The following is a 23,230-nucleotide window of genomic DNA, read 5'->3' as shown; positions in this document are numbered from 1 at the left end:
TTCTCCAGGGAAGGACCTCAGAATTCCCTTCCCTTTTTCATTAGCACTGTTTATTTCTGAGCAGTGCGGGATGCCAGGACATTGCTCTGTCGCTCTGCTCAGAGTCATCTGAGCATCACGCTGCCCTATTTTCATTTAACAGGGAAAAAAAGTTATGCCATTGTTCCTTTCTGAGAGTTCCAGGGGCGCCAGTGGCTGCAGACAATGAAGCACTGCAGACCACGGGACCTGCAAGGGCAAGGGGTTCTATGCAAATCTCCTGTACCACCACTTCAGTATTACTAAGGATCCCAAAGATTCATGCCACTCCTCGCTCTCTAGACTGGACTGACAGAGATCACAGAAACGATGAGCACACTGTCATGGACCTTTAAAACAAAGAAGACTGAGAAAATCAAAGAGAAAAAGAAATAACTGGGCAACGTCCCAAGACTGCTGGTGCTGTCACGTACAGGACCTGCCTACTGCACTCACTGATCATGGTGGTTCCACCAGCCAGGGCGGCTTTCGTCCCTTGGAAGAAATCATCCACAGCTGTCATCCCCTTGTATGGCATCTGCAGGCGAGTGTGGACATCAATTCCTCCAGGGATCACCATCTTCCCATTGGCTTCTATAGTTTTGACCCCTCCAGGGACAATCAGATTGTCTCCAATCTGCCTGATGAGATCATACCAAGATGGTGAGCCACACACAAAGGAAAACCAGCCACAACATAATCGACAGTTCACCTAGGGAGCAGCCAGGTCAACTCCTCCCGCTGGCAGAAATGTCCCACTCCTTCCCACTCCTTCCCACTCCCACACCTGGGCTTGCAGGAGCCAGCAGAGTGACACCACCTCGCCATGCAGCAAAATGCAGGATTGTCCTACTTGCTTAAACCTACGATTTGCATAGGCCAGGGGTGGCTGCCATCTGTCCGACTGCTCTAACGGTGGCCATGGTGGCACCTGCTGTCTGGGGCAGGCACTGGGTTGGGATAGCTGGGGAGTATGGTCTGATGGGCATGCAGATCTCTGCAGTGCATGGTGAGAAGCTGCCTAGGACACTTCGTACCCCTCAGACTCATGAGTCAGGATCCTGCAAGCGTTTCCAGCGTAGCAGTCCTACCTGTTCACCCAGGGTGCATGCTCACAAAACCCGACACCAGCCCTGCTTCCAGTAAGCTGCACCCCTAATCTCTCTTCTCCCCCGTCCTTCTGCTCACCTTAAGTAAGGCTCAAGTCTGAGGCTTACTTACAGAGAAAGATGATTTCCCAGCATAATGCCACAGCTGCTAGGCCAGCTCAGGGCTCCTCAGGGACTTGTAATGCTGCTCACAGCACAAAGTCCCGAGGGTAAAGGGAAGCCTCCCTCCGGGGAGCTGGGGAGGAGCTCACAAAGCGCACAGCGTGGCTGGCTGCAGCCTGGCTGGGCTCGCGGCACAGCCTGGAAGCACTGGGCTCACTCTCTTCCCAAGGAGCACAGAGTTCTCCCCTCCCCAGGACCTCCCCTCTCATGCTGTCTCCTTCATGACCCTGAAGGACATCTTTGCTATCAGCAGGGCCACACTGTAGTGAAGGCTGCTAAAATCCCAAGTACCTAAAAATAAGAAGTTGCAGTATACATCTACTCGTAACCTAAAATTCCATTACAGTCCTCTGGAGTTTGTGCTGTTCTAGCACATGACATTCTCCTCCCTAGACATACCCTCCTGCAGGCCAGGTCACCTGAACCTTAGGACTCCCTTCACTCAGTCCCCCGCCCCCTCAATCCCTTTATCTGTCCATATGTAGCACACAGCCTTCAAATCTCTTCTTCCAGAAATCCTATTTTCATCAAGCCTTCCTCAGTCTTCCCTGATAAATCAAGATAAAAGACAAGTTGGTTTTAATGGAAAACTTCTGATTTCCTTGACACAGTGGGGAGGTAAATGAGGAGCAAGTTCCTTAGTCACTTTGCAGATTTTTTTTTTTCTTTAGAACAACAAAAGTTCCGTGGACAGAACTGCTCGCTCCAGTGTCCTCAGAGCAATAAACCAGCAGGTCTTTCCACCACTTTTATTGAGATGAATCTATCACCAAAGGATTTAAACTGCTCACTGTATTCCTACCAGAATTCACTTGGAGAGCATGTAACTTCCAAGGCAATGAAATTCTGTGACCTCCAGGCTGCAGACGAGGCTAAGTGATTTGCCCAAGGATACCCAGAAAGTCTGTGTCATAGCAAGATCTGAAGCTGGCCCTGATCCCTGCCTGGGTACAAGTACTAGTCAATCACCAATGCTCTTGTCCACCAGCTAAAAACAGCCTCATAAAAAATACAGTCCCACTTCTTGAAGTATTTCTCTACTGCTGGATTTTTAAACTACACCATCCTAGGAAGGCTGGATATTTTCCTCTCACCATAGAGCAAGGAATGCCTTTTCAAGTCCCTCTGCTATAAACTATCACGGTTCTTTCAATTCACCCAGCTTGGAGCTGGTCCCAACGTGATGCATTTGCCACGTTTGAACTGCAGCCTTTAAACAATGGAGTTATTACTGCACCTCTGAAACACACACGAAGAAGCTGGGTGGGACCCAGAGGTTTGCCTGCAATTCCTGAAAATCTCAAGGATGCAGATGACCTGCAGCACAGCACTGTCCTTGTTAGTGCTAACAAACGGGATCTTGTGTGGGGTCATTCATGCTAATACTGTTAACACAGGGCAAAACAGGAGTCAAAGATAAATCTTGTTCCTGGTGCTATTAGGTACAGTTTTGTTGTACAATGGATGCTGTGTCACGAAGTCACCAGGCTGGTTGCAATTCAGTCACTGGAGTTACTATGTAAACACATCAGGCAATCACATATGTACTCACACACACTGCAGAGAGCCGAGCCTCTAACCAGAGCGGGCTATCAAGTTTTACTGGCTAGCAAGTTGGGTACAGACTACATCCACAAAAAGCCAATAACCATCCAACCTGAAGCTGATTTAAGGGGAGATAGAGATAATACGCTGTAGAAGTCCCATACTTACTTTATGAGGCCATCCTCCATGTAAATGTCAGCATAGAATGACTGGTCATCATTGACTATTCTCCCTCCTTTAATAAGGAGACGATCACTCTGCGAAGGGAAGAACACAGCAGCTGTCAGTAGCAGGCAATACACGTGCTTCTCAGCGACCAGTATGGTGCCCTTCTTGGGTGCTCTCCTACTGCATCGGACAGCTCACCCCAACAGCCAATACTGCAGAAAGTTCACATCCGTACCGACACTTGAAACAACAGGACAAGAGCAAGGATTGAAAACAGCCCATACTGGTAGGGCTGTTTCTGAATGGAGCAGGTGCTGCCAGAAACACCACCAAGGCAGAATGAGTACAAAGAAGAGTCACTGGGGACACAGCAAATGTGCTTCCATAAAATATACAGAGAGAAGTCAAAAGCTTCCTACACCAGGTCGTTCTGCACATAAATCTGCAGGCAGCACAAGCCACATACCAGTATTTTTACAGCAAGTTTGTTACGAAGGGCAGGTCTTTAAATCTTATCCAAATACCATGCAAAATAAGTTGCATTAGGGAAGACAATTTATCTCTCTCTCATCCATTATCACCTTGCAAAGACCACCAACAGGACAGGCAGCCCTGAAGATGATGCCTCAGCTGGTAGAATGTGTCCCTCCCCTGTGATGCTGAGGGTAATCCTTCTGAGGTGTTCCACAACGTCGCAGGTCTACACAAGACCCAGGAGGCACTGTACTGCATTCCCGCCTCACCATTTACCACCTCCTCTGTTCTCCTTTCTACTGACCTAAGCGGCCAGCAGCCTTCTCCCAAGGAGCACGGCCTGACCGTGGAGGAGCACCCAGACCAGAACTGCTCTTATGCTCTTCCTGTATTCACGCCCAAAAGGACCTGGGCAACCCAGCATACACTGACGGGAGAGAAGGGACACTGTGCTGTGGGGAACAGACCCTGTCCTGAGGAACGGGGAAGGCTGAGGTCCTGCTCCTCTACCTCCACCTGTACAAGTCCGAACACCAGCTGTGGGCAGTACAGGGGCAAGCAGCCTGATCTCACACATGGCTACCAGGTATTCAGGTGACATAAGCTGACTGCGCTGTTCCAGAGAATATGTAGTCTTCCTGACTGCTTAAAACGCCTCCAACAACCCTCCAGCTCTCAAGCTCCCCTTACTTTCCTTTCTGCTCCCCCTGGTGCCCACAATCCAGGTTTTGGCATGTGAGTACACCCCCCTTCCACAGTCCAATCCCGGACCATGGCTGACTGGAGCCTTCAGCAGGGCTCACACACCAGCCTCACCCTGTGAAGCTCTTGCACAATTAATTCCTCTACAGGCAACTGGGTTTGTTCTTCATCTGCCACCCCTGGGGTGATTTCTGGAAGCATCACCACAGTGGTGGTAATTTGCAGCTTCCTCCCTGGCAACAGAAGGATGCGAAAGAATCCCCCCGTGTCCCTGCAGCTTGCAGCAGCCAAAGCCCTGAGACTGGTGTGCGTTTTTACGGCAATCTCATCCACACACAGTCGAGACAAAGAAACTGGGTGGGGAAAGGATGAGAATGCGCGGCACTCTCTACCCCGGCTGCAGCTCAGCGCTGCTGCAGGGGAAGGAGACACGGTCTCTCCTCGCTTCCCAGGCAAGGGTTTTCCCACAGCTGCACCGATGACCAGCAACCCGAGTCCCAGCAACAGGGATTTACCTTCCCCATCCCCACTCAGCACAGCTTAACACCGATCAGAAGCCTTGCCTCCCACCAGGAAAAGCGCACGGCCAAGTTGTTCCCGTTCCTGTCCCACCCACCATCCTCCCCGCCACGCAGACCCGAGGTCAGCTCCCCTTGCCCCTGACCTAAGCTAACACATCGGTGCGGAGGTCTAGCAGAACTCTGCTGCCTGAGGGGGGGTCTGGAAGCAAGGGCACCTTGCTGGTCACTGACCTCCCTGCACAGCTCCTTTAAACAGCTGGCTTGAACAGATCACAACCAGCACACAAAGATGCGTGCCTTGACTAGCAACCTGGGGGGCCACTACCACCTCTCACGTGCAGCTCTTTTCCTCAGGTACAGCCGAGGCAGGACGAGAGCCAGGTTCGTGCCAGCCCAGGAGTCCCGGGTCCTCATGCCAGCTCTCAGCCTGCGCTGCATCCCTCCCTGATGGGCACATGCCAGGCGATGCTCGGCTTTGGGGCTGAGGACCCCCAGCACAAACAGGTGCTGTTGACGAGCCACTGATTCTCCTCCTTCGCTGGCACAGGGCGCTTGTCCTTCCTTTTGTGCCTATTCAATTGTCGTCTCACTAACAACACTGTAATTTTAAGTTCAGAAACCCCTAAAAGAGCTAAGTGTGACCACAGCCAGTTGCTTATAGCCTGTCAGTCACAGGGGTCAAGCAGCTGAGCCATGGCTCCCATGGATGCAAATTATGAGTATTTAAGTAACACTACAAGAAATACAGATAGAAACTGCCAAGTAACAGTATCAGGTGTCAGCTATGGAAGAATCAGGGCCACAGTCAGAAACACAGGGAAGGAGATTCTCATTTTATATTTCAGCCAACTGTACATAGAGTTTCTCCCACATAGCCAGTCCCCTACGCCCTGGCAGATCCTCCTTGGCTTTACCTAGCCTGCACAATGAGAAAAAAGTCTACCTGCCCAGACCAAGTAACATGACCGAGCCTCCGTTTTTTTTTGTCTTGCCCACACCCTTTAAACCTCCCCGACTTGGTTTCCCAAAGGCCCTGGAGTTCGTTTTTGCTAGAGTGCAGGAGTGCCAGCAAATACTGGTGCTGGCCTGCCTCTCCCTGTGCATCGGACAAGAGAAAGCAAGGGGAGACAAGCACAGGAGGCACGGGGGGTAGGAGACTGCAGCACTTGACAATTACTGAATAAACTGTTAATATGAATTCTGAAAATATGCCTGCCCACAAACACAAATGGTCATTCTGTGGCAGATGTGAAGGGCTGCTCAGGGCTAACTGTGTTAGTACACAAAATTGAGAGGTCCATAATGGCTGGAGCACACACAAGGCGTTCATTCAGGGGATCGGGCGCCGCCTCAGGGCTACCAGACACCCTCCATGCCCACAGGAGAGAAGGGCTGCATCGGCGCCTCCCCACCAGCTACAAGGGAAAAATACAATAAAGCAAGTAAAATCCAGATGACACCACATCTACAGGCTCTGGCATCGTTCAGGAGTGCACCCAGACGTTAAGAGGCAGGCGAACAAGAAAGGAAGAGAATGAAGCAGTTAGAAGGAAACAAGTCTGACTTAATAGACAGGCTTCTGCAGCACACGCTGCCAGAGCAGCCTCAGATTACAATAAATGCACTGTTTCCCCTGCCAGGGCTCATTTGTGCGTCTCCACACCCACCACGTCTCCCCGCCAGCCAGTGTCAGGCTGTGTCATCAGCCATTGTTAGCACATGGAAAAACCCTCCCGCACCAGGAGCCACCGAGGCACTGCAGGGAGCACCTTCGCTCCCGGCCCGGCAGAAGCGCTGCGGGGCTGGAGAGCGTGCCCAGGGCCCAAAGCCCGGCCGCCTCCGCTGCCCAACTCAGCCCCAGGCTGCGGGAGCAAGCAGGGGCTGGCCTCTGTACAAAGGGCCCGGCATGCCAAAGCGGCAGCGTGAGCGAAAGGTGCCACGCAGACCGTGGCTGCACGCAGCTCTACCTGACCGCTGGCACGGACCTGTCAGGCTTGCCGGCCTGATCTCCGCTGCTGACTGTGTCTCAGCAAGTCTCCACGCAGCCAGCGACAGCCCGTTTGTCACCGGTGTGGGACCTCTCGTGAGCATCGATTTCTGCAGGCACAGGTGCTGCCCCACAAGACCAAGCCTGGAAGCATCCTTCCAGCACAGCTCTGCCAAAAGCCGGCAGGATCACCACCAGCCCCTAACAACCCTGCCCCACTGGGAAGCCTTTCAGCTGAACATTCCCTGTCTCTCTGCCTGCTGGCATTTGGGATCAAGCTTTCAAAACCAGTACCCATTCCCTTATGCCCACACTCTGCTCCTGATGCTCTTAAGCATCATCTGGTCATTTGAGATCCCAAAATATCAAGGGGTCTCAACATTTCTCAGTGTGACACTGCAGAAGCAAAGGGAGGAAGCGGCTTCCAGAAGGCTGCTGAATCCAGCCAAGAATAGTGCTCACCTTGTTTACAAAACACAAGGGCATAATTAGGGCAGCATGGAAGCAGGTGTATGGCTTTACTGCTCTTTCCCTTGTAAAAGAAGAGACACTAATTGCAATGGTGTTTCATCAGTAGCTGGATGTCTTCTCCTTACTAATGGACAAACCCCTGGCTGGAATCACAGGGACAGCCAGCCAGCCACCAGCTGCACTCAGTGATTCCCCATGCTCTGTGGGCATGGTAAGAAATGCCATACTGATAGCTGCCAGTTTACCAAAATCCATCTAGTCAGTAACTGAGGCTTTTCGCCCCACTTGCACCTGATACAACATACTAGCCATCCCCATGCAGACCTCATTGTTTTTAGAGGTGCCAGAGACATCACAGAGACGGTGCCTGTGGTTGAACAGGATGGGCATGGCTCACACCAAGAAAAAAATATGGGAACTCCACTCTGCCTGAGATAGGAAAGGTTTTTGTGACCAAAGCACAAAGACTGGGCAACTGTTAGCAGCTATTTTGTGAAACCAGGGCAAGGCATTTCACCACTTGAGTCTTCCACCTCTCTTTCTGCAGGAATAGGAAAACATACTGTGGACAGCAGGAGGGGAAGTATTTTGATCATATCTCCAAACAACCAAAGAAAAGGAATGAATAAAAAGTCTCTCAATAGACACACAAGGTTTGAAATTACTATTCTCCTGAGCTGGGCATCCCAGCATCACCACAGTTCTAGAAAGTAATACTATGTTTACTGGTCTCTCATGCACTCTGCACAACCTAAGGCGCAGTGAAGAGCAGCACTTCCATACCAAGCTGATGAAGCAACTACTGAGAAAGCCAAAACACTCAGTGAACCTCCTCTCCCCATGTTTTCTCCACAATGCAACCAACAGATATGCCCATACTTCCCAATCTTCCTTCAATGGCTACGGTCTTGCCTGTCACACATAGCTTTTGACCAGGCTTTTCCAATTCAGGTTGGGAATAATTCCCACAGCAATTTATCTCACACAAACACATGCATCCCTCACTCATGCTCCTGGCTTCTCCACTAAAATGGCTCTCCTAGAAGAGACCAGAAATTGCTGCAAACAGATACAACAGGCAAACTGTGGGGTTTTGGATGTTATCGGCAGAAACTAACCACAAATTCCGACTGCAGCACTGTTGAGTATGAGAGAAACCAGGAGGGAGTGTTTGTGCATCTCCAGAATCACACTCTACAGTTCAAACAACAGCTGTCACGAAGTAAAAATACTCAAATTTCCAATACATCCTTCACAAAAGCCAAACCTGCCTATTGCTTGGGTGACAGAAGTGAAGAAGGCACTGCCCCCTTCATCTGCGGGCTCAGTCATCGCTTCAGTGCTATTAGCTTTGAGAGCTACAGGCGAGTTACTTGCCAGCACAAGGTGGCTCCTGTAATTCCCTGTATACTCTCACACTCCAGACCTCCCCCCAGCTGTGATGCTTTAAAGGTCTCTGAGATATCTTATATCCTAATGGCACAACGCAGTCCCAAAAATTTCTCTCCTAACAAGTGCAGCTTAGCTGACAACTGCTGTCCTCAGAAGTCGCTATGTGTCCTGACATGCAAGAACAGATTCTGAGGCGGAAATCTAGGAAGGAGGAATAAACAATCAAAACAATGCCCAGGGGGCCACAATCTGCAGAAAGGGACGGAAGAGGCTTTGTTCTAGGGGAGACACCATAGCTGAGGTTTTCTTTCTGCCATTCCATTAAAATAGAGAAGACCACCCAACACCTGACTTCACTTCATTGCTTCCCTTGGGCCTCAAAACAAGGGTTCAGGACATACAGGTCATTTGACCAGAATTCCAGAGCAATTTCCTCCACCCCAGCCAGGACACGATAATGCTGCAGAACAGGGCAAGTGAGTCCCGGAGGGTCGTCACAAAGCTGCAGAAGCCAGAGGAGAGAGCTACCTGTAACAACAGCTACGCAGACACCACTCACCCACAGCATTTTCAGCTTCAGCAGGCTGAGAAAAGCATTTAATAGGGAGAAATAAAGCAACTTGTGAGATTTTGTTACCACTGAGGTGAGAAAGTTCCTGCTTTCTCACCCAAAGGAGCAGGAATGAGCCCTGCAGATTGGTAAAGCATATCATAAAGGTCCTTGTAGAAGAAAACCCAGAGAATAGGAGAAACCCCACCTGCAGCAATAACGTTGTCACCATGGTGGTCTAAGGATACAGAAAAGGCAAGATGTGTAAAGCAGTAATATTGCTTATTAAAGCAACTGAATCTGGGCTGACAAAGGAATTTCTCTTTACAGTGGTTAATGATCTCTGCGCTTCTTTGGGAGCATTTTGTTCACATCTGTACATTAAAAAGGATAACGAAGCTCAAGTGCTTTGTTTCTCCTTTTTCTTCAAGGGGCCAAAGCTGTCCTCGGGGGGAAAACCAGGAGCTATACGAAGCCAGCGGAAAGCCATCAACAAGATGAAAGACCCGATCGCCTTCCCAGAAGAAAGCCCCACGCAGGCTCCTCCGGGGAGGGCCCGGGGAAAGCAGCTGCGCCCGGCGGCGGAGGCACAAGCCGGAGCAGAGCGTGAAAGCCCAGAGAGGCATCGGTGGGGCCCCGGAGAGCGGGGCTCCCTGCACCCTCAAAGAGAAGCTGTCAGGCAGCCTCCTGCCTCTGGCTGGGAGGAGGCATGGCCGTGCCGCGCTGCCCGTAGGTGCGGTCCCTGCGCTGCCGCGCCAGCGACCGGCACCGCTGCACCTGCTGCGGCACGGCGGAGACCCGCCCGGGGGCGGCGGGCACCGGGCGCGGAGGAGGCCCTGCGGGCCAGCCCGGGCCCGCCGCAGCGCACCCCCCCCGCGCCCCGGCAGCGGCCGCCGCTCCCCGGCCCCGCTCGCAGCGAAGCCCCGGGCGACGGGCTCCCGGGCCGGGCTGCTGCCGGCGGGGACGCTGGCAGTGCCCGGGCAGCCCGGCCGCCGCGGAAGCTGCGGCCAGCGCCGAGCCCGCCGGGGCGCGGCTCTGCCCAGCCGGGGGCGACCGGGGCACCTGCGCGGGCGGGGGGGGGGGGGGGCCGGGCCGCGGCTCTTTGTCTGCGCGCCGCCGCCGCCCCGCTCCGGCCTCCAGCACCGGGCACCGGCACCGCGCCTCCCGGCCGCCCCGGACACCGCCGCGCCTCCCGGCCGCCCCGCACAGCCCCGCCCGCGGCACCCACCGTGATGCGCGGGATGTTCTTCTTGCCCTGGTACGACATGGCGCCGCCCGCCCGCCCTGCCCGGCCCGGCCCGCCGCCTGCGCTGCCCTCCTCGCCGGCTCCGCACAAAGGCGAGCCCGAGCCCGCGCCCGCCGTGCCAGCCGCCACCGGGGACGGACGGACGGACGGACGGACGGCCCCCCCGCCCCGCCCCGCCCCGCCCCGCCCACAACGCCGCCCGCGACCGCCAGGAGGCGCCCCGCCACCGGGCACGGCTCCCGGTGCACTGGGCATCGGGTACCGGGCTCCGGGTACCACTCCCAGTGCACCGGGTATCAGGTACTGGGCTCCGGGCACCGCTCCCAGTGCACCAGGCATCGGGTACTGGGCTCCGGGCACCGCTCCCAGTGCACCAGGCATCGGGTACTGGGCTCCGGGCACCGCTCCCAGTGCACCGGGTATCAGGTACTGAGCTCCGAGCACCACTCCCAGTGCACCGGGTATCAGGTATTGAGCTCCGGGCACCACTCCCAGTGCACCAGGCATCGGGTACTGGGCTCCGGGCACCGCTCCCAGTGCACCGGGTATCAGGTACTGAGCTCCGGGCACCACTCCCAGTGCACCAGGCATCGGGTACTGGGCTCTGGGCACCGCCCCCGGTATCGTGTACTGGGCTCTGGGCACCACTCCCACAGCAGCAGGTACTGGGCTCCGGGCACCGCTCCCAGTGCACCACGCACCAGGCGCAGCTCCCCACGCACAACCCCCCGGGCACCGCTCAGGGCTCGCCACCCTCCATACACCAGGTGCCGGGCACCGGCACCAGGTGCTGCGCACCTGACACGGCCCCCACCACGCGGCTGGCCCCGGGCAGAGCCCAGCCTCCAGGCCCGTGCCCCTCCGCCGGGGAAGCCCTGGGCTTGGGGCGGCTGCGGAGGGGCCGCGCAGCTGGCCCGTGTGGGGCCAGGTCTGAACCTGAGGCCAGCCCGCAGAGAGGGCAACCGGGGGAGCAGGCCACAAAAAAGGCTCTTTGCAAGCTGAAACTTTTCCATGTAATAGTGAGTAAAAATGAAAGAGATTTATAAAATAGTGGAGTTTTTGGTACTGCTGGAGTGCATTTGGATCACCTTAAACTTGCTTTCACAGGCACAAGAATTGGAAACATTTAAAAAATAAAAAGAAAATGCACTACGCATCTGACTCCATGAATCTTGTGTCCTATGTAAACACTACAAGTGTTGGCAGCACTAAGGACTTCTGTATCTCCTCAGCTGTGATCTTGGTAGGAAGGTTTAAACTGTGGAACTGGTTACAAGTATTTGGCGTGTGCCGAGAGAGACCATGCTGGGCCTGGGACGCCAGGACCGGGCCAGCTGGAGTTCTGCCATGATGGACGGGAAGAACTTGTCTGCCCTCTCCTACTTGACACCATCCACAATGCTGCCGGCAGGTCCGCTGCCCTGCAGAGCCATGGCCAGGCCTGAACCTCACTTTCTCACCCAGGCCAGCTGCGACTCCTCTCACGTGCAGAGCTCTGAACACCATCAGCGAGACCTTCCTACAGATCCTGCTGCCAGGCAGCAGCTAATGGTGTGCCTTGTGCTACCCAGATCTTACAGCCACACCTGGCACAGGCATTGCTGTAAATCTGATTTCTAGCTCCTGCTAGAAACACAAGCCATCCGACCCGCATGATCAACACTCAACCCTCTAGTTTGCTTTCCAAACTAGAACCTAACTATGGTTTGCAATGGCTGCAGGGACCCGAAGAGCACTCTCCTAACCACAGTGTGCACGAGCAAAGCAACCTTTGTAGCACAACCCCTGATGCGGCAACCAACTTTGACTGCTACAAAGCCCTGGGGAAGTGGGTGATTGCATCATGGACTGTCTGGAGCATGTGCTCTGCTGCCAGGGTTCAGTAGAGGGTCACACTCCATAGTGTTAATAACATGTTCTCCTTGCTGAAGGGTTTAAGAAGTACATAAATTGGTATAGCAGCCCCCCCTACTACAAGCTCTGATGTCTCCACTGGCTCAGTAATCTAGCCAAATGCTTTTATTACTCACTCTGTTATCCTGTGTGTGCTTCTGCCAAAGGTCTTAGAAAGTTTTACTGAATACATATTTATTCTAAACCCAAAAAGCTTTTACCAGCTTAAAGTGAAAGTCAGCAACTTCTCAACCTATTTATTACTGAACCTATTTATTACTGCCACGACTATGAGGGTATCTGCAAAATTGTATGGGCTCCTTGGCAGAGCTGGACCACTGCTTGCTGTCTCCCTTCCCCCAGCTCCCATGCTGCTGCCTGTGAGCTGGTGACCCCAGCCGTGGCAGGAGATGGGCTGAAAGCCCTCCCTCTCCCTGCTGGATCCCTGGCCAGGGAGGTGTCTGCAAGCACCAGGAAGGGAATGCGGGAGCAGGGCTGTGCTGGAGCCTCTGCGACCGAGGAGGGTTGTGGGGAGGAGATAAGCTACCAGACCATACTGTCCTTGCCACAACGCTGCGATGCTTCAAGAACCAAGAACAGGTCCTGGTCTCTACTGAAATTAGACTGGCTGGGGCTGGGATGCGAGAAAGACCCTCGACTCCTACCGCCAAACCTCCTGAAACTTCACTCACACATTTTCCAGACAGTTTAAGAGTATCCCCAAGCTGGGCAGTACCATGTTACTTTGTCTGGAGTGGCACTTAATTAGTTAATAATAGATAAATGACTACACAAACAGATGCTGCTGACTTGAGTACCTGGACAGTTTCAAAAACAGAGCTTGCATCAGCCCCCTGGATGCTGGCCAACCATGGTGACTTCAGATCCTTCTTTTGAAGAGATGTGCTTTCCTCCTGGTTGCTACGTGACACTCGCACAAATACAGAGTAAAACATGCTGCCCATGGCCCAGAACATTCAAAATGGAAAGATTTTTTTTTTTTTTTCCCCATAGGACCTCTTCCAGGTGCAATCAGCAAGGTGTTACTTGCATGCTTCAAAACATCCCCAACATGAAGCATGGTCAATTTGAAAGTTTCTTAAAAATGGCAATAGTCTTACAGCTCATAACCTCCACAGAAACACCTACAGGGATAACATGGCAGTAGATGTTTGTGGACAGCCACGATGGGTGACAGGAGCATGACAAGGAACACCAGCAGTGTGAACACAGAGTAGAAGGCATGTGCTGCTGCAAGAACTTTGTCACCAAAATAAACCCAGCTCTGACCGTGTTCTGTCAATGCTCGGCAGCCAGGCTCAACACCTGTCTGTAAAGACCAGGATGCTGCTGACTGAGCGCTAGTGCAAAGGATGAAAGCAGATCCCACCAGCCCTACGCATCTGTGATCAACGGCTCTTACAGACAGGCACAACCGAGGTACAGTGAATATAACCACTCATGGAATAATCAGGGCTCAAATGCCATAATGTTCAGCGGACTTGCCAGGACAGCCCATCCCCACGGACGTGGTCTCCTCCCCATATGTATTCTTTGCATAAAACCATCCCCTTTTCTCTCCTAGCAGACGAGTTTTCAGGGGCTGAGCTACCTTGGGCAGTGAATCTATGAGATGGAAACACTGCAGCTGGTGCACCCTCTCCAGAAGGGACCTCTGGCAGGATGCGGTGCCTCAAGAGGTTGGTCACACACTCCTACCCCAGCGCACCAGGAACTTCCACCACACACAAACTTCAGAGAAGCTTTTCTTGTGCTTGGGCATGCCATCCCTGGAGGAAGGGCGTTGCTGACCCAGAGCTGTGGCTCTCCCTCCACCCTGTTTGTCCCCTTCCCATTGAGATCCATGGGATCACCCTTACTTCCATGGGGGAGTCCGGCTCCACGTGATGAGTGCTCACAAGTATCTGACAATCATGCTATTCAGAGTCGTTGGCTCCAGCTCTCCCAACCTCTGATGTTCAACTTGAGAGCCAGAGCTGGAGGCAATTGGGAAGAGAGCCCACTGGCTCTGTTACTGAGAAACACAACTAACTGACCAACCCCAGACTGCAAAGACTGACCCATCCCTGCACCAAGGCAGGGGAGTCTCACCCCCGCAGAACAGCTCCTGCACCCCGCATGCACACAGAGAAGGTGTCCAGGCGAGGAAGAAGCTGTTTCTTCTCTTTGCCAGAAATAAATGAGGTTGAAACCAAACATGTCAAATGGAATATTCTAATATGTGTACATGAGTGACTGCTGCTTCAAGGCCAATTAATTCAATTACAGCCTGACCCTGCAGAGCAATGAAGTGCCCTTGAGCTGGGTGGCTCAACAAGTGTTTTTCCCTTCCTAGGGCTGGGTCCGCTCAGCGACCTGCATGAGGGCAAGGCTGGGAGGGAGCTGCCAGTGCAGAGGCTGGCCAGCAGGCTGCAGGACCGGGAACTGCCAGGGCCCCTGTCCCTCTGCTCGCTACGGCACCATCAGCAGCAACCGGGGGAGACATTTCACCCCCGCCAGCTCCGGAGGATAACTGCCTCTCTCCAGTTCTTCCCTTCAAAGGCACAATGGAAACGCAGAGAGCCCAGCAGAGCAGTGTGCATGCCCCAGTTTCGTTACTGATTATGTACATTAATGATTCCCTGCCTCTCTCTCACACTCCCCCCCACCCAAGCCCCTGGGTTTCTGCTCCCCGGCTCCCTTCCCAGCTGATGTCTTCCTTCCCTGCACTGCTTGCCTAGCAAGCCTCGGAAGAGCCAGCCTAGGCTGAAAACCAAAATCGAGCTGAGGACATGCAGCAGCGCTCCTGGGGCGAGGCTTGCTGAGAGCCAGCGCAGGCGCCCGGGGGACATCGAATCGCCTTCCCTTCCTGGAGCAGGCGGCAGCCCCCCAGGCAGGAGGTGGCCTCTGTTGGGACAGGGCTCCCCGAACCCACAGCTGGGATGGTGCAGGGCTGGGCTCTGCAAGAGCTCCTCGCTGCCTGGGCTGCAGGGTTAGCACAAAGGGAGCCACTCTCCGCTGGGCAGGCTGGTAATGGGAAATACTCACGAACCGCTGCCTCCCGGGGGTGGCTGAAACTGCCCCCCCCATCACCCCCGGTCCCATTGCAGACCCTGCCGGACGAGCTGTGGGAAGGCCGCGGTGCTCCCAGCAGGGAGAAGGGGCTGGGGAAACCATGCAGCTCAGAGGGGAGCGGGAATCTCCCAGGGTCAGAGCAGAAATTATACCCGAATAAAAAGGAGGGGAGAGAAACACAATAGCAAGAAGGTGGCAGCACTCAAGGGTATGTGGCGGCAAAAATTGAGCCTGTAATGGCCTCAGAGGCTCAAAGACTTAAAACCTGAGTGCAGAAGTAGGGTCCAAATTACAGCAGCAGTATAGTCAAGAAGCAGAAGTAGCAGAGCATACAGCCGGGCTTGCAGGAAAAAATGAGGGGTACCCCGAGAGACATTTCATTCCCAGTCAGGAGAACTGCTCTTGCTCCGTCCTGCCCTTAGCCCAGCAGAGATGCCCAGCGCCTGCGGCACAGGGATGGTGACAGGTGCTCCTGCCACAGGATGTCACCAGAGCACAGGGCCAGACCCTCTGGGACCCACGGCTGCTGCAGCTGCTGGAGGGTGCTGCTGCCACCTTCCCTGTCCCTCCCCGCAGCCCTTCCACCCGCCAGCGCCTCCGACCGCCCCAGCCCCACGGACACGAGACGCCTAACCCGGACAGGATCCTCCCAGCAACGCTAAGAAAAGGAGGCTCTTGGCCAAGCAGGTGGTGATCCAGGGCACCAAAGAAAAGCCTAAAAATAACTCTTCAGCCCTCAGCTGCGAGCAGAGGCCCTGCTGCAGGCTGCTGTGCTGTCAGAGCAGAGCCCCACAAAAGAAGAACGTCCAGGGACATCAAGACCTCGCTGCATCCCCTGTGGGAGGTCTGATACCCCCGGCCACCAGAGACGGGGAGCACATGGGCACCCCTTCTCTAACTGGTGAAAGCCAGGCTAACGAGAGCTCCCCTCTCCACAGGCATCTCTAAAATTGAAGGCACCTGGCTGGGGTTGGCTCCTGCCAGCAGGCTGGCTCAGCTCACGGGCAGCATCATCTGGTTTACATCCCAGAGAAAACCAGATGCTGTAAACCACAGACAGACCCAAACCCCACCCACGAACAGATCCAGATTCGTGCCACGTGCAGGATAAGTGCAGCTGTGATCGTGGCACAACTCTTCTCCCACACGGGACCACAGCATGTGCTGCATCCAATGCTTGTAGCTCAGTCCCCTCTGCCTCGCCCCAGTCCCTCATACTTCAGTCTCTGACATGATGGCAAGGTCCAAGCCAAATTCAGGTCCCTGCTCACTTCTTTAATGTATATGTTCACAAACAGGATTTTTATTAGGTTCAGCTACTTGACCATGATGTGAAAGGTGCAACCCTGTTGTTTCCTTTCTCCACTGACACAGAACGTCTGTGAAGATTTTTTGTGCAATTTGAACTCACTTTACCTCATCCTAGCAAAAACATAGGCATTGTGACCCACTCTCTGTGCAACACTGGGCAGCCTGCAGACAGCTCTCCAGGGGTGACTGCCAAAGCAGCAGCTACCCAAGCACTCCCAGGCACACCAGCTACCCACACTGCTAGACCACAGCTAGGACAGGGTCTTGGCAGGTGCCCAAGCACAGAGCAAGGATCTCGTGTCACTGCTGTGACACAGCAGACATCCCTGTGCGTCCACGACAGGCACAGGGATGTCTTAAAGCTCTCCCTGGAGTGCTACCCCAGAGTCCTGTGACAGTCACAGGCACCGGCAAAGCAAGACTGTATCAGTGATCATGGCTGCTGCAAACAAAGAGAGCACAGCATGCCTGGCTGCTTTGTCATCTCACGATCTTTAATCCAATGTCAGCGTTCTTGAGGCAGGACCCAGGCTTTCAGGGCACAAGCTGACAATCCTGTTCTTTAGGAGACATCCTGCAGCCTCCACACCACCACCTGCAGCCACACCAGCACCCGGGACGGGGCAGCAAGCTCTCTAGATGTCACGCTGCCTGTTGCAATGGGGACAACGGCACACAGCACCAACCCGCTGGGGCTGCCCGCTCCGGCTGCAGGCAGCTGCATCCCTCCCTCCTTCCTGCTGCGCCTGGGCTAGAGGAGACCGCTCACCCTGGAAGGTCATCCCTGGCAAAATGCTAATGCCAAGCCTGGAGGGAGATGGCTTCCACTTCACACTTAGCTCCCTCCATGGGGTGAGCTTTGGCTATGCAAGAGCATCTGGATTTCCATTGAAATGACTCAATTCCCTCAGGGAGCGGACAGGCCAGCCTGAGTCCAGGAAACACAGGCACCCGTCTTGTCCCCTGTAATGTGCGGAGCAAGGATTAGAAAGGTCCGAGCTCTCTGCTCAGCATCACTGCTTTTCCCCCCCTCAGCTGAACAGAAACACCCGTTACCGGATCCAAATCTGTGTGTTGTAAAATGGAGCTTGGCTGTTCCCAGCAGAGCAATGGGAAAGATGCTGCTGGATCCCACCCACAGCCAAGAGCCAGCCCAGCTGAACAAGCCAAGGTCCAGCTATAGTTTCCAGCTTCTCAGCCCTGTCTCCAGGAAGGCTGCAGGCATGTTTGTTTTTTGTTTCTTCCTCCCATTTCCTCCAGCCATCCATAGCAACTGCTCCCCGGCAGAAAAATCCAGCTTCTCCACCTTCCACCTCTTTGCAGAGGTGATGATGGAAGGGGTCCGTGCAGGGAAAGCTTTTGCCCGAAGTAAAGCGACAGAGCAAACACAGCTCAAGCTTGTCGCTGCTGTGGTCTTCCCCGGGATTAGGGCTGACCGTCAGTGACCAGCTTTGCACTCACCCAGACCATCTCTGGAGAGCAGGCCGCATATATGAAATTACTTTTCTGGGTCTCATCACAAAACCTCCTTGTTTTGATGCCATTTGCAATGGCATCTACATTTTACAGTCTTTCTCCAGGTCTGCGCGCTTGATGTTTTCAGAGCTGAATCTCTTTTTGTCATTCCCAGTTCACATCTCTGACTCCTCAAGACCACATTGGGACCATTCCTGGCATTCACAACATTGCTGTCACCCGCACACATGCTGTACCTCTCCTTCCAGGTCACTAGTGATACCGGAGAAGAGTCACTTCTAACTCAGATGCATACAGCTTCCCACCGAACAGTTCATACACCCTCCCTTCAAGCCCCACACAATTTTCCTATGGAGCTGTATCCAGCTAGCTCACGCTCCAGTGCTGGCAGCCCAGCTGACAGGGCATGCACAGGGCCAGGCCATTTCCAAGTCCCCTCCCTTCGCACACCAGAGCTCAGCTTCTTCCAAGCTGCCTTGATCCACGTGTCCAGCGCGAAGGGCGCTGCGAGCCAGCCACCAGCCCAGCCGCCATGGGACTTTGGCTGCCCAGGCGGGACTGCGAGCAAAATCTTTCTGCAAAAGCGAAGCAGCATGAGAGCCCACCAGGCGCCCTGCTCGCCCTGCCTGGGAGGAGGCCACTGCCGGGTGCGCGGCGCAAGACGAGCAGAGCAGCGTAGTGGCTGAGTGACACAGGAAAGCTGCTGAGCTACAACCCCGGGACTCCGCTGAATCCTCCTGGAAGACCCGTGTCTTGGCAGCGGCTCGTCTGCCAGCAAGACGCCGTCGTTAGGAAACGAAAGCCCCCAAAAGCCCAGTCCACCTTGCCGGTGGCACGCCTGGCACGCACCAGGGACAAACACCCCTCCCACCCCGTGGACAGGCAGAGCTGGGGTTGTCCTGGCCTGCTGGAGGTGCTGACGTCTTAGACAAAAAGAAAAGGAAAAGACCATTTTGGACAGAGCCAACTATTTTGCTGGAGCCAAACCACAATGTTTCATTTAAATTTAAACCTACTGAAGTTTGCGTTTGACACTTTCAGCTATGTTCATAAAAAATGCTTAGAGGAGTTTCCAACACAACAAAGCCTCTTCCAAGTGAGAAAGCAGTGAGTCTTGCCTGGCAAATCTCAAAATGTTTAGCTACCTCTCAGAATTTTTCATTGTTTTCCTTTTTTTCCTAAAATGGACATCTGAAAAGTCACACAAATTTGCAAGAACAGCAAGAAATACCCGCGTGGCTCGTGCAGTTTGTTTGGCTCCCACAGCACGCTTGTCAGTTGAATGCCACCTGCCAGGAGGCTCCCAGCAACACCTCCGCGCCGCGGCTGACCACGCACAGCTCCCACACCCCCATCCCTGCCCGAGCACCGGCAGGCTGCGGCAGCCTCCCTGGGGACGGCCGGGCACCGAGAATACTGTGTCCAGTTTTGGGCCCCTCAGCACAAGAAGGACATTGGGGTGCTGGAGCGTGTCCAGAGAAGGGCAACGGAGCTGGGGAAGGGTCTGGAGCACAGGGCTGGTGGGGAGCGGCTGAGGGAGCTGGGGGTGTTCAGCCTGGAGAAGAGGAGGCTGAGGGGAGACCTGATCGCTCTCTACAACTGCCTGAAAGGAGGGGGCAGGGAGGGGGTGTTGGGCTCTTCTGCCAAGTACCAAGCGATAGGACAAGAGGAAATGGGCTCAAGCTGCGCCAGGGGAGGTTTAGGTTGGAAATTAGGAAAAATTTCTTCACGGAAAGGGTGGTCAAGCATTGGAACAGGCTGCCCAGAGAGGTGGGGGAGTCCCCATCCCTGGAGGGGTTCAAAAAATGGGCAGAGGTGGCACTTGGGGACATGGTTTAGTCTGGTCTACCCTTGATTGGTTTAGTGTGGACTTGGTAGTGTAGGTTAATGGTTGGACTGGATGATCTTAAAGGCCTTTTCCAACCTAAACGATTCTGTGAGATGCGGGGACAGGGCGTGCAGCCTCCCGCACGGGCTGCCGCCACCCGCAGCAAGTGCCAGGTGACAGAGGGGACAGCGGCCCGTCACGGCAGGTGCCTGCCCAGCCCTTGTGCTGGCCGCTCCCCACCGCCCTCATCATCTCCTTCCCGGCCCCCTCGGACAAACGCCCGCACTGCCGACTGACGAGGTGCCGCACCGGGAGGCCACGTGCTTCCTCCGGCTTCTCCTCGACGCCCCGGCGCAGGAGTCCTGTGGGAGACAGCGGGAAGCCACGCTGCGAGAGGACCGCGACAGCCACGGGCACAGGGGACAAGTGTGTTCGGGGCTAATGGAGGTTTTCTGTTTCCGTCCCAGCCTGCTCCTCCTGATGGCAGCCCTCCCGGCTCACACTACCGATGATGCTTTCTCTGGCAAATTGTAACTTGCGTTTCCAGCTGCTTCTGCTGTTTCAGCGGTTAACACCCTGCTTTAAGCACCGAAGCTGCTGCTGGCTCTGTGCAAAGGGGCTGGTGCAGGGTGCAGCGAGGCCGCCCACCACCCCAGGCTGCGTTTGCTGAGCTGCACCGATCCCCACCTTGCATGGTTTAACTGGCCCCGAGGAGTCGCTGGAGGAGGCCCTGCTCCGCGTGCTCTGCCAGCGGGGCTGTCACGCCGGGGCCAGGTGCCAGCGGACACCTCCAGGGACCAGCTCCAAGCCCCGGCTGAGCTGGGAAGCACCAGGCCAGGTGCCAGCCGGCCACGCTCGCAGCACGGGACCAGCTCAGGGCAGCAGCAGCCTTGGGGCTGTCCTACAGGCACGGATGGACCCAGGGCTGGAGCCCAGCACCGTGGGCCCCAGCAGGCCCTGGGAGCCAGGCTCCAGCCCAGCTCCTCCTTTCTCCTGCTCGTCTGTCCAGGCCACTGAGCAGGACCTCCATCATCACTACCTGGGACGGGTCTTGGCATCTGTCAAGACCACAGACGCCTGGGAATCAGCCCTTCATTTCTGCACCTCACCCTAAAGCCAGAAGCTTGGCAGGGACAGAGGCCTCTTGTACCCTGCTGGGCTTCACCAGCCAGAACCACTTCAGAGGAAAAAAGCTCCTGCATCACTGATGCCACGTCCTGCTGCAGGTGTTTTTCTTGTGGCATCCCCCACCAGAGTACCGCACGAGCCCACTGCTGGTCTGTGGTCAAGGGAGAGGCAAACTCAGCTCCTCTGGAAGCTGCTCACGAAAACAGACTTTTCCTGATGCAGCATCAGGAAACACTCTATGTGCAGGTCTTGCTGTGTTTTCTGACAACCTCAGAAAAAATATGCAGTATCAAAAGAAGCACCACCTCTCCTACCTGCTTCAGTGGGCTATTGCTAGAGCCTCTTGTGTATGGTATACTTCATGGCATGCTTGGTGATGTCTCATTGCTCCCATAAAATGTGCCAGAGCTAGGATCCATTATTAGTTGTTAAATGTGGAGAAAAAATATCATTGGCTTTTTATTTTAAGTAAAGAGTCTTTTGGTGTATCATTTCGCAAATGTAAAGAGCATTATAAACCCTATCATGGACATCAAAATGAACTACCTGCCCTGCACACGAGACCCCTTCTAAACCACCAGGCCAGATTCCCTCTCAATGCTGCACGTCCCAGGGTCATGGCACAAAAGACAGGCACCAGCTCATCTTGCTCATCTTGCAGGTCATGCCAGCCAGCCCACCCAGTACCCCTGCCTTTTCAGAGGAGAGAGATCTGCTTCAAGAAGGCTGAGAACAGGCTGGATCAATGTGAGACTGAGTGATCAGTCAACTCATCTTTTTCACACCTGGCTGCAAAACCCAGTTTCTTTTCTGCATAAAAGTTCCATAAAGACCTACATTTTCCCGGGAAAAGCATGAGGTTTATAAGAACACATCACTCAGAATAACAATTGCAGCGTCCTTCCGAAGCCCCGGCTGTGCAAGCTCGGTGTGCAGTCACGGTGCCTTGCGGCTGTGGTGGCCAGGTACCCGCGGTGCCCACGTCTGCCAGCCAGCTCCCCGCTCCGGCTGCACCGCCCACAAACCAGGGCCAGCCAGCTTGCAAAGCCCTGACCACCCGGAGCTGAGAATGAGGGCATACGGAAACCAAGGACTGTTGCCACAAGGTAGTGAGATAAATCAAACTATTTCCATGTTAGGGTGAGGTTTTTGGTATAACAAAAGCTCTTTGCAGCAAGCAGGAACTCTTCAACTGAATCCCTAATTTCTTTAGAAAATTAGCCCTACCGCATAGCTCCCATGAAATCTAGTATCTGTGCCTTCTTACACAGGGGGGTGGTTTATCAAACTCTGCAGTTTTGCATAACTGCTGGCAATAATCTGTATCCCGGCATGAACAGCCAAAGAACTGACCTCTTATTGTTGTGCTTCAGGCATCAGATTTCTTAAAAAACACAAACAAAAATGTGCAGGACTTTTCTCAATAAAGATCAGAGCATTTAGCATCAAACTCCATGAATTATAATATAGGTTTCACTGTTGTATTTGCATTGTGGGAACCAGTTCTGTGGCCTGGGTTTGTTCCTATTGTTTGTAGAAATACCAGAAATAATGTAACTCCAAATCCTTCTCTTGAAAAAAAGAGTGCTGTGCTAAAAGGCAGCGCACAACTGCAACTTTTAGATCACGCTAAGTTCACTGGTAAGGAAAAGACTGCTGTTGGCCTGGTGTTTCTGCTATAAATTACTGGTAATGGAAACAAAAACGCTGAACGCTGAAGTCATAGTACATTTTATAAGTGTCAGAAAAAGAAAAAACTAAGAGAGAACTGAGTTAGTTCAAGCTTCCTTCGCTATTTGAGGCAGCCCCGCGTGCCTTCCGGGATTTATCACTAACTGAATCTGAGTGGTGTCACAGAACTGGACACGAGGCACCTGTGGCACTGGCTACCTCCAGGAGAAAGCCAAGGACAGGCTCCAGCGGGTCTTCTGCAGGGGACAGACCCCTCACCTGCCTTCACTGCCCGGCAGTTTCCCTCACACTCCTGGCTCCTGCAAAGGGTGGGAGCCTCTTCCTCCTCTTCCTCCCTGGCCGCCAGGCTGATGGAGGTGCCCCAGCCTGCGGTGAAGCTGCAATCCCGTGTTTGTGGGACCACAGCCAGTTGCCTTGGAAATGACGACTTCATTGCAGAACCACGCAGCAGGACGGGACGAAGCGTCTGGGGGTGAGCTAAC

The 23,230-nt window shown here is 54.1% G+C and overlaps 1 protein-coding gene across 5 annotated transcripts in view; it reads right to left on the bottom strand.

Moving 5' to 3' along the window:
- DPYSL3 (dihydropyrimidinase like 3) overlaps positions 1 to 23,230 on the bottom strand; it is a 41,110-nt gene that overhangs the window by 14,401 nt on the left and 3,479 nt on the right. Inside the window, exons 3-8 of one of the 5 annotated variants that reach the window (XM_075715923.1) lie at positions 20,943 to 20,978; positions 17,232 to 17,257; positions 16,779 to 16,810; positions 11,441 to 11,443; positions 3,003 to 3,091; positions 475 to 659 (exon numbers count right to left, since the gene is read on the bottom strand). In XM_075715923.1, the coding sequence (XP_075572038.1) occupies positions 475 to 659; positions 3,003 to 3,022 (205 nt within the window). In that variant the 5' untranslated portion in view covers positions 3,023 to 3,091; positions 11,441 to 11,443; positions 16,779 to 16,810; positions 17,232 to 17,257; positions 20,943 to 20,978. Of the gene's footprint in view, positions 1 to 474; positions 660 to 3,002; positions 3,115 to 4,930; positions 4,946 to 5,221; positions 5,251 to 10,165; positions 10,200 to 10,327; positions 10,367 to 11,440; positions 11,444 to 16,778; positions 16,811 to 17,231; positions 17,258 to 20,942; positions 20,979 to 23,230 lie in introns of those variants that run through there. The other 4 variants (XM_075715922.1, XM_075715920.1, XM_075715919.1 and 1 more) reach the window with 4 other exon arrangements.

Source organism: Pelecanus crispus, chromosome 8, assembly GCF_030463565.1.
Source record: "Pelecanus crispus isolate bPelCri1 chromosome 8, bPelCri1.pri, whole genome shotgun sequence".
In the NCBI taxonomy this organism is placed as follows: domain Eukaryota; kingdom Metazoa; phylum Chordata; class Aves; order Pelecaniformes; family Pelecanidae; genus Pelecanus; species Pelecanus crispus.
The sequence above is the reverse complement of the archived record's forward strand: the minus strand, read 5'-3'. Positions and strand labels throughout refer to the sequence as shown.